Here is a 12,835-nt window from a genome sequence, read left to right as displayed (position 1 = left end):
CGTGCAGAAAAAAAAAAAAGCTTTGGAAAAGAAAAACCGCGAGGTTCTTTCTCCTTTTCACTTCCTCTGTCGTTCTCCTGACTCTGTTTTAATACCATCATTAGTCGAGCTCTCCTGCTTCTTGCTGCTGCTGCTGCTGCTGCTGGCCAAGAATCAGACAAAGAGAGCGACAGAACGAAGCACGGGGCGGAGACAATGGCGAGGTTTTTGTCATGAGAACTTGTTGTTTTTTTTGTTTTTTTTCACAGCTGTCGAGCTCTGCCATGTGTCTGACTTCGCGCTTCGGCTGTAGGTGGCGTCACGTGCGCGAAACCGTCTCATTACACCTCTGGTAATTGTGTGCACTTTACTTGAGGGGGTTTGGAGAGTGTGTTGTTGTTTTTTTTTTCTTTAAAAGACGGCTGCAAAGAATGCGTCGTCCAGGTGTTCTCCCACCTGGACGCTGGGAGTGAACCCAGCGTGGAGGCTAAAAGTGCTTACTCGGCGACTTCCCGGCCCAGGTGGAGTTGTCCACATGCCAATGGCTTCGGAGACCCCGAGTGACCTTGTGTTCCCACAGTCGCCGAATGGCTGCTTCGAAGCTTCTCATTATCTCGGGTGTTCGGACAAAATAAATCTCCGATATACGACATCGTGACGCGTGGTTTTAACCTGTCGACGTATTGTTATTTTGCTACATCGCAGAAGGATTAACGTAGTAAGCCCGTGTTGTCGAGATTAACACGTCTGTAAGCGCCACACAATGCTAGTCAATTTAATATTCTACGTCCGAGCGGATTATTACGTCTGCCTCTTTCTCCACGTCACTAATTTAAATGTTTTGGTTTTTTTTTACTAATTTTCATGAAAAGGAAGATCTGATTGAGAAAAAAAAAATCTGTTTTCATACCTTAATAGTTAAATAAATAAATTATAATATTAATAAATAAAAAATAAATAAATACACGTTAATTGACATAGTATTCTTAGAATTTCTTTAAGGAGATGAATAAAGTATCTATCTATCTATCTAGTATTAACAAATAAAACGTATATCTAAAACACAACCATTTTTTTTATTATGAATATCGATTCATGCATTACTAATAAGAGAAGTCTGTCAAATAACAAAGTTTAACTATTGGGATTAAACCTTTTAAATGAAAAAATAAATAAATAAATACAAATAAATTAAGTTAAACTAATATAAAAATACAGAACAGGATTAGACAAACCATCCCAACGACTTAATTCTTTAGGGGAAATATTATTAAATGTATGAATAGGTTTATCAAGAGTAGATTAGCAACAATAAAAAATTAAATAATTATATAAAATATAAAATAAATTAATGCAAGATAAACAAGACAAGTTTTTTGTTTTTATGGACAAGTATCTCAATAAAGCATCATTAAGTGGGAGTTTGTAAATAATAACATATTTGAAATAATATTCAAAAATGAATTAAAAAAAAGTTTTTACATGTGAAATATGTTTTGTCAGCTGACACGCTAGCATTAGCGCGACTAGCTTCTAACCTCCATCTTGTTGTTCGTCTTTGGACGTTTGGATTGGCCAAACAGAATCCAGACAACACAAAGTAAATATTAAATAATGAGGATAAAATCTGTTTTTTTTTTGCTATTTGCTTGAATCCAGATAAGGCAAAATATCCGACAAAAAGAGGGACCATAGCAACTTAGCTTTAACGTTAGCATTTACGCTAACTAACTCAGAATGTATTTACCGTGGCGAATTAGAAAAGTTGGTAAATAAAAAATAAGTCTTAGGGGCACTAAAGGGAAAAGGGGAGACAGACATCTTTGACGCTGGGAGGAAACTTACGATCAAAATAAACGTTGACGAACACAAGGGGGAACATGGAGGCTTGTTTGTTGTGAACCCCAGGAAACAACACTTGGAAACTTCCACTTGTAAACATCAGGTGTGAGGTTTTATTATCGACTTCTGAGTAAAACATATTCAGCGTCAATCATTGTTTTTTTTTTAACAAACTCGTTTTTATTCTACCGCACGTTACGAAGTCCTGATACCGAGACCCAGCAGGCGAGAGTCCGACGGGCCGCCGTGGTCTTGGAAAAGTACTGGCAGAAACCCAACGGTTGTTCTCGGACAGCATGAGTACAGTCTGTACACTTAACGGAGTCGACAGCAGACAATGATGGAATTGTTCCTCGGCGATTATGATAAACCCGCTTCGATTTCACACCACATTGTCGCCACTGGACAGAGAGAGGAGGCTGGAGCGCCACATTCCTCGTGAGACACACTGACCTCACCCACATTCGGGGAGGCCGACCCACATCGCTGAAGGCATTATCTGGACAAATACGTGGTGTCGGGCCGGAGAGAGGTGCTCGCTGGAGCCAGAGCGTCACACTTTCGTCAAGGAAACCAATCGTTTTATTGTGATTTTATATTTTGTTGTGTCATTTTTTATGGATTTTCTTGTGGTTTTACTTTAAATTTGGGCCATTTTTAGTCTCATTTTATTTCAACTATTTGTTCCAGCTTTACTATAAAATCAATTCTATATTTATAATAACATTTGATGTGAGGTTTCTTAACCATCTAAGAATCAGACCACCGCACATTCTTTTGACTTTTAGAGTTAGCATATTTTTTCCTGGACTTATTTTTACTTATTGCTTTAAAAACTCTTACAAGTCAATCGCAGCCAACTGTCTAAATAATCTATCACAACAATAAACATGTTTTTCACCTGTGGAACATACAATAACAGATAATATTAGAGATATCAGATAATACAGATAAAATATCGTCCAATAATTGTGTTTTAAATTATTGTATAATGTTATTTCTGATTATTTATCCCGATTAAAACTAGTACCCAATGTCCCACAAATACCAAACTACCACTAAAGTAATACACCTCAACACTACGTCCCAAAACAATAAAGAAATTAAGATTTTTATTCCAGCGATGCATGCTGGGATGTAGTGGCGTATGAGCTTATTATATTTTCCTTACGTGATATTTCTCTTCAAACGTTAGAAAAATCAGAATTAGAAATATTGGGATTTAACCTTTAAATGGAAACAAATAAAACTTAAATACAAATAAATTAGATAAAACTAATATAAAAACACAGAACAGGATACTACAAATCATCCCAAACACTTCCTTATTAAATAATTATGTAAATTAAGTAAATGAATGCAAGTAACGCAATAAAGCATTATTAAGTGGGAGTTTGTATGTATTCAAAAAAGTTGTTATAATATTCAAAATTGAATTAAAAGTGTTTTTAATTGTGAAACATTCTTTGTTTCATCAACTGACATGCCGGCGTTAGCTTGACTAGCCTTTCGCTTCAACACTTCAAGAGAATCAGAAACAACCTTCTTGTTATTACTGTGAGAAGAAAAACAAAAATATTAGGAAAGTATCAGTAAAATACAACCTAGTGTGCCACAGAATGAGCTCTTCATTCCACCGTAGCGTTTCATTTCCGTCATTAGAAAAGCACTCAAGACACTGACGCTGTTGCCAAGGAGTTGATATAAAACAACTTTTTATAACAAAAACAAAAACTTTTTATAACAACAGACTCGATCGGTTTATTTCTTATAGTGATTGAAAGGTGTTTTGTCAAGTCATGTTATTTTGATACCTCTGGACGGAGCACTTAGAAGACATACAAGTGCATGTTGAAACCTTAACCATATTGAAACTCAAAGTATCGTGATAAAATGTTGTATCCGGATACCATACTATTGTTGTAAACTATCAATGCTTATATATATATATATACATACACATATATGTATATATATATATATATATTTTTTTTTCTTCTCTCTACCTCAGACCAGAAACTTTTTATTTAATGTTAAAAGTTGTAACATGTTGTTTTTATATTTTTCTTGTTAATACAAATTTCGCTTTCAAATTCAATTTTTTATTCTTGCGTTATCGAAAATGTTACCGACTCGAGTATAGAATATTTTCCTAGTATCGAGTATCGGTATCTAGTTGAACATTTTTGAATAGTAAGAACCCTAGTTCTTCGACTTAGTGTCAACATTACAATTTTTCCTTTCAATTATTTTTTGCTAAAAAACAGGCAGAGCAACTCTCTTTAGCTTCTCCGTTTTTCAATAGATTTTATTTATTTTTTTTAACAGCCTTTCAATACAAAACAGTCGCCAGAATCTTTATTCATCTGCATAGCAGGAAGGAGAGATTCCACTGCCATTGCATGTAAGGTTATTTAATCGTTTTTTAATGAAACTTCTCTATTTAATGTTATTTTATTTTTATTGTCATTATCTTATATTTATGAGTTTTATTCATTTTTTATACTTGTTTCTTTTTTCTTTTTAACATGTGTCCTGTGAATAAATATAACGTTAATGTATAATAATATATAGGTCCGTGAACTGCTGTGATAACTTAATGAAACGAAGGATGAATAAAAGTCGTATTATGTCATGATTGCAGCCACACAATCAACACAAAACCACAAGTATGAGTGATCCTCTCTGCTCCACTCTATTCCTTCTTTCCTTTGCTCTGAGCTTCTCCTCCCGTCCTGTCTTTATTCTCCGTTACACACCTTGACTGGCGGCCAACAAGGCTCTTGGCAGGATGAGACACAAATACAGCAGTAACAAGATGATTCCGAAGGCGCTACCGGGGTTCTAACAGAAGAGTAATATCCTAGGTATTGTTTAAACGTTGCTGCCGTGTGTCACTGTTTACAAAACAAAAAAGAGGATCAAACGCATCACAAGTGTTACGGTGTTATTTCAGCGTTTCTTTCCGGACCGAAGCGATGAACCGACAGCCACAAACAACGCTCTGACGCTGATGTTCCCCTTAAAAAATGCCCGGGAAGCCGCGGAGTGACAGGCCAGAGCAGTGGCCACCGGCTGGTGTCACGCTGAAGGGACGCGTCAGTAGCATGTAGCCCTGGCTGACTGCCGGCTCTCAGCTGCGAACACAGTCCCCCGTGTCCTTAACCACAAACACATCCAGAGTGAACACTTCCCTTCAGTTTCCCCTTCTATTCTTCTCTGCATCATCCTTCACTCGTGTGTACAAATGATACAGGCGCAACTATACGATATATTGTGATACTGTAGTAACAAGGATATATTTGTATTGTATAATGTTATTTCTGCTTATTCGTCCAGATTAATACAAGTACCCAATGTCCCACAAATACCAAACTACCACTAAAGTAATACACCTCAACACTACGTCCCAAGACAATAAAGAAATTAAGATTTTTATTCCAGCAATGCATGCTGGGACGTCGTGGCGTATGAGCTTATTATATTTTCCTTACGTGATATTTCTCTTCAACCGTTAGAGAAATCAGAATTAGAAATATTGGGATTTAACCTTTAAATGGAAACAAATAAAACAACAAATAAATGAGATAAAACTAATATAAAAACACAGAACAGGATACTACAAATCATCCCAGTGTAGTATTGTCGAGTACTTGACTCTGGTGTTGCAGAATTTACAGACCACATGACTCTTGATGAAGTCGTAACTGCTTTCATTTGTTTTGAAACCAAAATATGTCCAAACATCAGCTTTCAAAAGCTCCTGGAGGCGACTGTATCCTCTCGTCCTCAGTCATCCATTGCAGAGGATCCATCGACTGTTAATTTTTGTTTTGCAATTAAACCTCAGGCAAAAAACTATTATTTTATTTGACACAAACTTAATTGAATTATAAAACAAAAAAGAACTTTGAAAAAAAATCAAAAACATGATTTTTAAGCCAAAAAATTGCGAAAATTAAAAATAAATTAAAAGAAAAATGTTAGTGCTGTTAAAAATCGATACCAAAAAAACGTTATATATGTGTATCGATATTTTCCACACCCCTATCATAGATACATGTAATTTCTTTCCTTTCTCAAGTACATTTAAGGCCCATTTGTATCACATATCTCAATTTTAAATTATTTGCAACGCACAACATAACATTTTACACATGGTTGAAATCTATTTCTCAATAGTTTTGTTTGTCACCGACAACATAATTCCTACATAACCTCCCCAGACAAAAGCAGAATAAATCGTTAAACATATAATAACAAATTAATATCTTCTGATGGATGCATTTTATTTTGCCTTTAAAGGCTTAACTTTGAAGTCTAAGGTCAGAGGAGATGAAGCAGACTCTGGGTTTTCTAATGATTCTTTACGTGTTTTTAGAGGAATTTTAGAATTGAAGTGAAGGGTTTAAAACCTAAATAAAATAAAAAAAGAATAAAAAACACAGTGAAGTAGTTTGTAGGTTGTCTTTGGCCAAACAAATGTGCAGACGTCACCTCTTAGTCATTCCTATACTTTCACCCCGCGACACTTGGACAGTGATTTGTTTCTGAAAATGTGCCAAAAGGTCGATAAATGACAGGCCGGAGAAAGCGGCGCCGTTAAGTAGACTCAGACAGGTGAACTCAGTGTTGTCCCATTGATTCACAAGATTAAAGTTCATGCTGGTCTGGTGAGCTTTCAGATCCGGCAATTGCTGCTGTCGTATTCGGCAGTGGACAGTGGCAGATGGTACTTTTTCGGTGAGTGGCAGTGAATAGCCAAATAATAATCAACAATATCTGGCAGGGGTGCAAAAAACATTGATAAATTAATATTTTTTTCCAAACTATATTGCTATTCTACAGCACTTTATTGATTTCTTTTTTTTTTAAGTGTTGTTTTTTTTTCTTAATATTGTATTGTTTATACATTAATTAAGTGTGTTCAGAATGAAATTATTATTCTTTTAATTATTTACAATTATGATTCAAATATTTACCGTGTTCAACTTTCTGCCGCTAGATGGCAGCAGTCATTACGTACTCTGCAGCTAAAGGAACGATGACATCCTGCAAGTGTGCAACTGGGGATGAGAGGATACAGTGGACTCCAGCAGCTTTTAAAGCTGATGTTTGGACATAGTTTGGTTTCAAAACAAATGAAAGCAGTTACGACTTCGTCAAGAGTCATGTTGTCTGTAAATTCTGCAACACCAGAGTCAAGTACTCTACAATACTACATATCCTCGTTACTACAGTATCACTATATATCATATTGTTGCCCCTGTATCATGATACGTATGATGTCACCAGACTAGTATCTTAATGAATCACATGAAAAATGTGCTGGTGAAACGTTAGCATAAGCGGCTAACATGCTAAAAACATGTAAACAAGACCAAGAAAGCAGTAGAGTCAGAATAGGAGAACAAAAACCTTACACCTCAGAGGTCAAAGGTTAAACCAACTCGTCTTTTACTTTTTTTTTTTTACACGTTCTTCAGGTAAACGGGCAAAAGACTCACCAGGCCGTCGCAGTTGCTGATGGCTACGGTGGCTCCGGGCGTGTCCGTGATGTCCCCCACGAACAAACAGTCGTCGTGCAGGGACTCCGAGAACCGGACGCTGTCGTCGCCGTCGTCGCGCCACTCCATCTTGGCTCCGGGGGCCACCAGCCTGGCGTTGTGGCGAAGACGTAGGTGGAACTCCCGGCCGAAGACGGTGACGTTGTAGTAAAGCCTCTCGTGACGGGGTTCTTCGTCGGGATCGTTAGGTCCGTGGTCGGGGTCTTCCCACTCGTCGTTGCCTACCTCCCTCCTCTGGCGCCTACGGGGCTGTCCCCCCCCTGCCACGCGTCCCGCGGAGACGGCGTGCGACAGGAAGCGACCCTCCGCGTCCACACTCACGGGCCTCACCAGTCCATACTCCCCCAGGACGTGCTGCAGGGAGTCTGGGGGACGGCAGAGGCGAGAATTAACATTTACTCGCCACACAATCCACATGTTTGACGATACATGTTCTCAGCAGAGGAGACAAAAGAAGCACAAAAATCATGCTTATCATTGACCAGAGATACACTCGCATCACTTAACCTTCGACTTGAAGACGGTAACTAAGAGACGCCGACCGTGAGGCGTCTGACCTTTAGATACACGTACACATGAATCTTTGCAACCGGCGGAAGCTTAAAACGTCATCTGGGAACAGGAAGCTACTTCATTACTGTCATCGGGCTTCATCATGCACTTCTGTCAATCAAACTGGGGACTGAGGACGAGAGGATACAGTCGACTCCAGCGGCTTTTAAAGCGTATGTTTGTTCATATTTTGGTTTTAAAACAAATGAAAGCATTTACGACTTCGTCATGTGGTCTGTAAATTCTGCAACACCAGAGTCAAGTACTTGACAATACTACAAATATATCCTTGTCCCTAGAGTATCACAATGTATCGTATTTTTGCCTGTGTATCGTAATACGTATCTTGTCAATACACGCCCCTAGTATCTTAATGAAATGCATAAAAATGTACTAGTGAAACGTTAGCATAAGCGGCTAACATAACCGTCATCAGGCTTTAAAAAGCTCTTCTGTCAATCAAGTGTGGCGAAAAAATGTAGTCCAATTTACGGGCAAAAACTTTATAACAAGAAACAATTTTAAATATCATTAAACCCCCTTGTAATTATTTGGCTAATATAAAAACAAGCATTTTTTTCTTTACAAATTGTTCATATTTGTAGTTTCCACACGTTATAAATGAATTTGAGCAGATTATTTAAAGTGTTTTCAGGCCACATAAAATTGACCTATGGTTCCAATTACGTCGACTTTTTAAACTCTTTTGGGACATTCCGGGACACAATAGGTTTCCTTTTCAACATGTCATTTAAAAAGTCTAAAATAGGAGAAAATGGGTTGAAAAACCAAGTGTTGCCGCAAGAAAAAGGCGAGGCTGTGGCGACTCGATGACTTCACCGTCTTTGTCATTGTGACCCATGAGAACCAAAAGACATTTTTTAAGGTACGACGATTTGATTCCAATGTTGTATTTGTGGCCAATGTAACTTTTTTTTACTGATCAACGGCCAGATTTAACATGTTTACATTATATGGATTATTATTTCTAGTTGTATATTGTACATCACATGTGTTAAGTCAAGGCCTGTGGGTAAAACAGATATTGAACAAAGTAAAACGTGTAGACTGAACAGAACCAACTTTAAATATTATTGATACCTTTTTTAAATTCTGAAGTTTTATTTATGTATTATTTATAAGTGTGTCTTTTTCATTGCGAGACTGCTAAAGGAACAATGAAATTCCGGCGATGACTGAGGACGAGAGGATACAGTCGATACTAGTGACTCCAGCAGCACATATATATCCTCATTACTACAGTATCACAATATATCGTATTGTTGTTTCACCTGTATCGCGTTACGTATCATATCGCCTGATTCTCGCCAGCAGAGTCAGAAGAACAAAAACTCATTACTCAGAGGTCAAAGGTTACACCAACCCATCTCCTAATTTATATAATTCAGGTAAATCAAGAAAACACACCATATTGTAATTCTCTTTTATCGTGTTCCCTTGTTGCTTCTGTAACCCTGGGATTTCCCTGAGTGGGATTAATAAAGGAAACATTATCTTATCTTAAGGGACCAATAACAGTTTAACATATTTAATAAAGCAGGGGGGGTCAAACTTATTCACACGATGGGGACAACTTCTTTTTTTTTAGCAGTCATCAAATTCCTTTCACTTCATCAGCTGTGGAAGTCTGTGTGTAATTGTTTATAGAAAATAGAAAAGCTGTGTACCTTATCTTATCTTAATCTTTTAAGGTAAATAAATAACAGGTCAGTATTAAGAACTTCAATCTACCACTTGTCAGTCTGCATACCTGTGATTTAAATCTTTTTTTTTAAATGATTATAGACAATGGAAATATTAATGGGACTTTTGTTCGTTATCGTCTATTTTTGTGGTCCTTGTTCCCTTTTCCCATTTTTATGTGGTTTCTCTGCGTCGCATTTGTAAAGTTTAAAAGTCAACTAATGTGTTGATTTAAGTGTGTCTTAAAGTGATGTTGGACTCTATTGTATCATCAGTATGTGTTTTACAAAACTCTCTTTTCATTGAAATATTGACATTAGAAAATGATCTTAAGCCCCGCCCACTGAAAACACTTTGTTTTGCTGGAGATGAAATCTTGTTTACCATAACCCCACCCACTCTGCTGTGATTGGTCAAACACCAAGGTTTGTTATTGCACCTCATTAATCCCACAAGTCTCCACCTCCAACGGTTTTGTTGTATAAACAAAGCGGGCGTGTTTACAGCTGCGCTGGAGGAGGAGCGAAGCCATGGTCATGTCATAATGGACTCCGCTCTCGTAACCTCTCATTCGCCCAGATTTTCGGGGAGAACTTTATAAAGTACTAAGTTCAAAACATGGTCATGATGAGGGACTTAATGCATCTTGGAGAGGATGACTTTAACATTTGAAACATGGGAGAGAGTCAGAGAGAGAGTTGGGTTTGCATACGAGTTAACAAAATATAACTAAATAAATGCAGAATTAAAAAGATATTTGGATGCTGGAGCTGGTCTATAGATTGCTGAAAATGCACACTGAAATAACAGTTATATTTGTAATTGTTTTGAACGTGTTGTGTGGCTCCAGGTGAATTCAAACGAGGAGAAAAGACGGATTGTGTGCAAACGGGATCCACACGTAAAGAAAAGGTAGCGCCCCACCCATGATGAACCCAGAGGCGACCCGGTGCGTGCTCGCCTCAGCAGCAGCACCTTCTGTGCACCTTCTCCCGGGCGTCAGATCTGGACTCTATATATTTACTAGAAGCATCTCCTGCCTCTTCCTCCCTGTGTGTCCATGCGATCACGAAATAAGTCTGACAGTGGAAGGAGTCAGATCTTGATCTAGAGATAATAATAAAAATAAAAACCCAACCGGGTCACACTGGAATCCTACACTTTATTTTTAAGTTATCAACTAACAAAAACAAACCCTTCCACTCGAATGATTTGATAATAGTCCCGATCAATGATCTGACATCCGAGCCTCCAGTGACAGATCGATAGATGCGACAAGATAAGAGACTTTCTGTGCACCATCACCTAGACGCGCGACACGGACCCCCTCTTTAAAGGGACACCCTGGGAGAAGCGCAGAAGTTCCCAAAAAAGCAATTGTTTCTTCTTTTTTTTAAAGGAGCAAAAAGTAGAGCCGGGTTTACCTCTCGCCTGAGGAGAGGCGGAGACTTCTCTGGATCACAACATAAACACGTTTAAAAGAAGCGGAGAGAGAGAGAGTTTTTTTTTTTACCCACCAACGCTACTGGCGATGTAAAGGCCGCTGGTGTGCAGCAGAAAGGCCGGCAGGATGATCAGGACAGTAAATCCGGGCGAGAGACCCATGGCAGCTCCGAACTGCGCAGGTGAGAGAGTGGAACTCCGGGCTCCAGTGTGGTGAAGTTCCCCGCCCGGCGCGACCAGCCACGCCACGGTAGCAACAGCTCAGCAGCCCGCAACTAGACTGCCAAGTGCACGGGGAGACACGGAGCTCTCCTCCCCCCTCTCTCTCTCTCTTTCTCTCTCTCTCTCTCTCCCTCCCTCTCTCTCTCTCTCTCCCACTCCTCTTCTCTCCACATCAGAAGTCCACCCCCCCCCTCCCAACCTCTCATCCTTCTCTCCTCCACCCCACACTTCTTGTTCTTCTTCAGTCTCTCGCCCAACTTCTGGTTCCAAAAATCTGGATCTTCTCGCAAACTTTCAACAGTCCGTCCGAACCCGGGCGTTAAAGGTGAGCAACAGCGCCCCACCTGGCGCGCCCGCGGAAGTGCACCACCACCACCACCCCCCTTTCGTCTCGCAGGACCCCCCGAGGGGCCAATTTGCGCACCGCCGAAAAAAAAAAAGAGTCTTTGCTAGTCCAAACCTGCATCGCCCTCATTTGACACTCCATTTACCCCACTTGGCCACTTAAAGTAAACACTGTGTTTGGCCAGCACTCCAGTAATAAACGGTACACAAGTTCAAAGTATGTTGATATATATTTTAAAATATATAAATATTTACAGTCAAATTAAAAAAACACAACATGATTTAACAACTGGATTAAAAATAAACGTGAAAAATATATTAAAATGTTTTTAAAAAAGCAGTTATTGTAGGTTAGAACACACACTTGAATATTGAATTGTTTATAATAATAAAACCTACTACTGATACTACAACAATTTAAATATTACTTTGAAAATAATTTTAAAAAGCTGTAATTAATTGATTGAATACTAAAATCTGTGATTTTTGAAAATATATAGTATTTTGATGCTTACATTTTAGCTTGTCATTACACAAAAGGTACTGCTGATATAACTATTTACAATAAGAGTTATATTTAAATAATTTAAAATGTTTTCAAAACCAGTAATTATTTGTTAGAATACACGTCAATGTTTAAATGTTAAATTGAATTTCAATGTCTTAAAAACATTTAATACACATGGATGTGTTAAGAGAAAATATATAGTATTTTAAGGGGAAATTATTTACTTGTTATTAAATAAAAGGTACTACTGATATAATACAATTTAAATGTTAAATTTAAATATTTTTAAAAGCTGTAATTATTACATGTACATTTTTAAATGTTAAATTAATTTTAATGTCTTTAAAACTATATAATACACGTTGATCTGTGATACTTGAAAATGTATAGTATTTTAAAGGAAACATTCTTTACTTGTTATTACATAAAAGGTACTACTGATGTAAGTACAATTTGAATGTTCAATTTAAATATTTTTATCATAATGTCATTATCTGTTAAAATACATGTCAATCTGTCATACTTAAAAAATGTATAGTATTTTAATAGAAACATCTTTAAATAAATTAAATAAAACATACTACCGATATTATGTTAGTTCTGCCTTGTAATATTTGTTCCCATTGTATTATTGACAGATGTTTGTTTCCTAGTGATCTTATTATTTACCAAT

General features: G+C 37.6%; 1 protein-coding gene across 2 annotated transcripts in view; it reads right to left on the bottom strand.

The window, feature by feature from the left end:
* Positions 1 to 11,399, bottom strand: part of LOC148072036 (A disintegrin and metalloproteinase with thrombospondin motifs 2) — a 115,358-nt gene extending 103,959 nt beyond the window's left edge. For both annotated transcript variants that reach the window (XM_087799014.1, XM_087799016.1), the window contains exons 1-2: positions 11,162 to 11,399; positions 7,329 to 7,753 (exon numbers count right to left, since the gene is read on the bottom strand). In XM_087799014.1, the coding sequence (XP_087655140.1) occupies positions 7,329 to 7,753; positions 11,162 to 11,249 (513 nt within the window). In that variant the 5' untranslated portion in view covers positions 11,250 to 11,399. The remainder of the gene's footprint in view (positions 1 to 7,328; positions 7,754 to 11,161) is intronic.
* Between the last annotated feature and the right edge of the window lie 1,436 nt (positions 11,400 to 12,835).

Source organism: Callionymus lyra, chromosome 9 (genome assembly GCF_982586985.1).
Source record: "Callionymus lyra chromosome 9, fCalLyr1.hap1.1, whole genome shotgun sequence".
Taxonomy (NCBI): Eukaryota; Metazoa; Chordata; class Actinopteri; order Syngnathiformes; family Callionymidae; genus Callionymus; species Callionymus lyra.
Note: the sequence above shows the minus strand (reverse complement) of the source record. Positions and strands in the feature narration are given on the sequence as shown.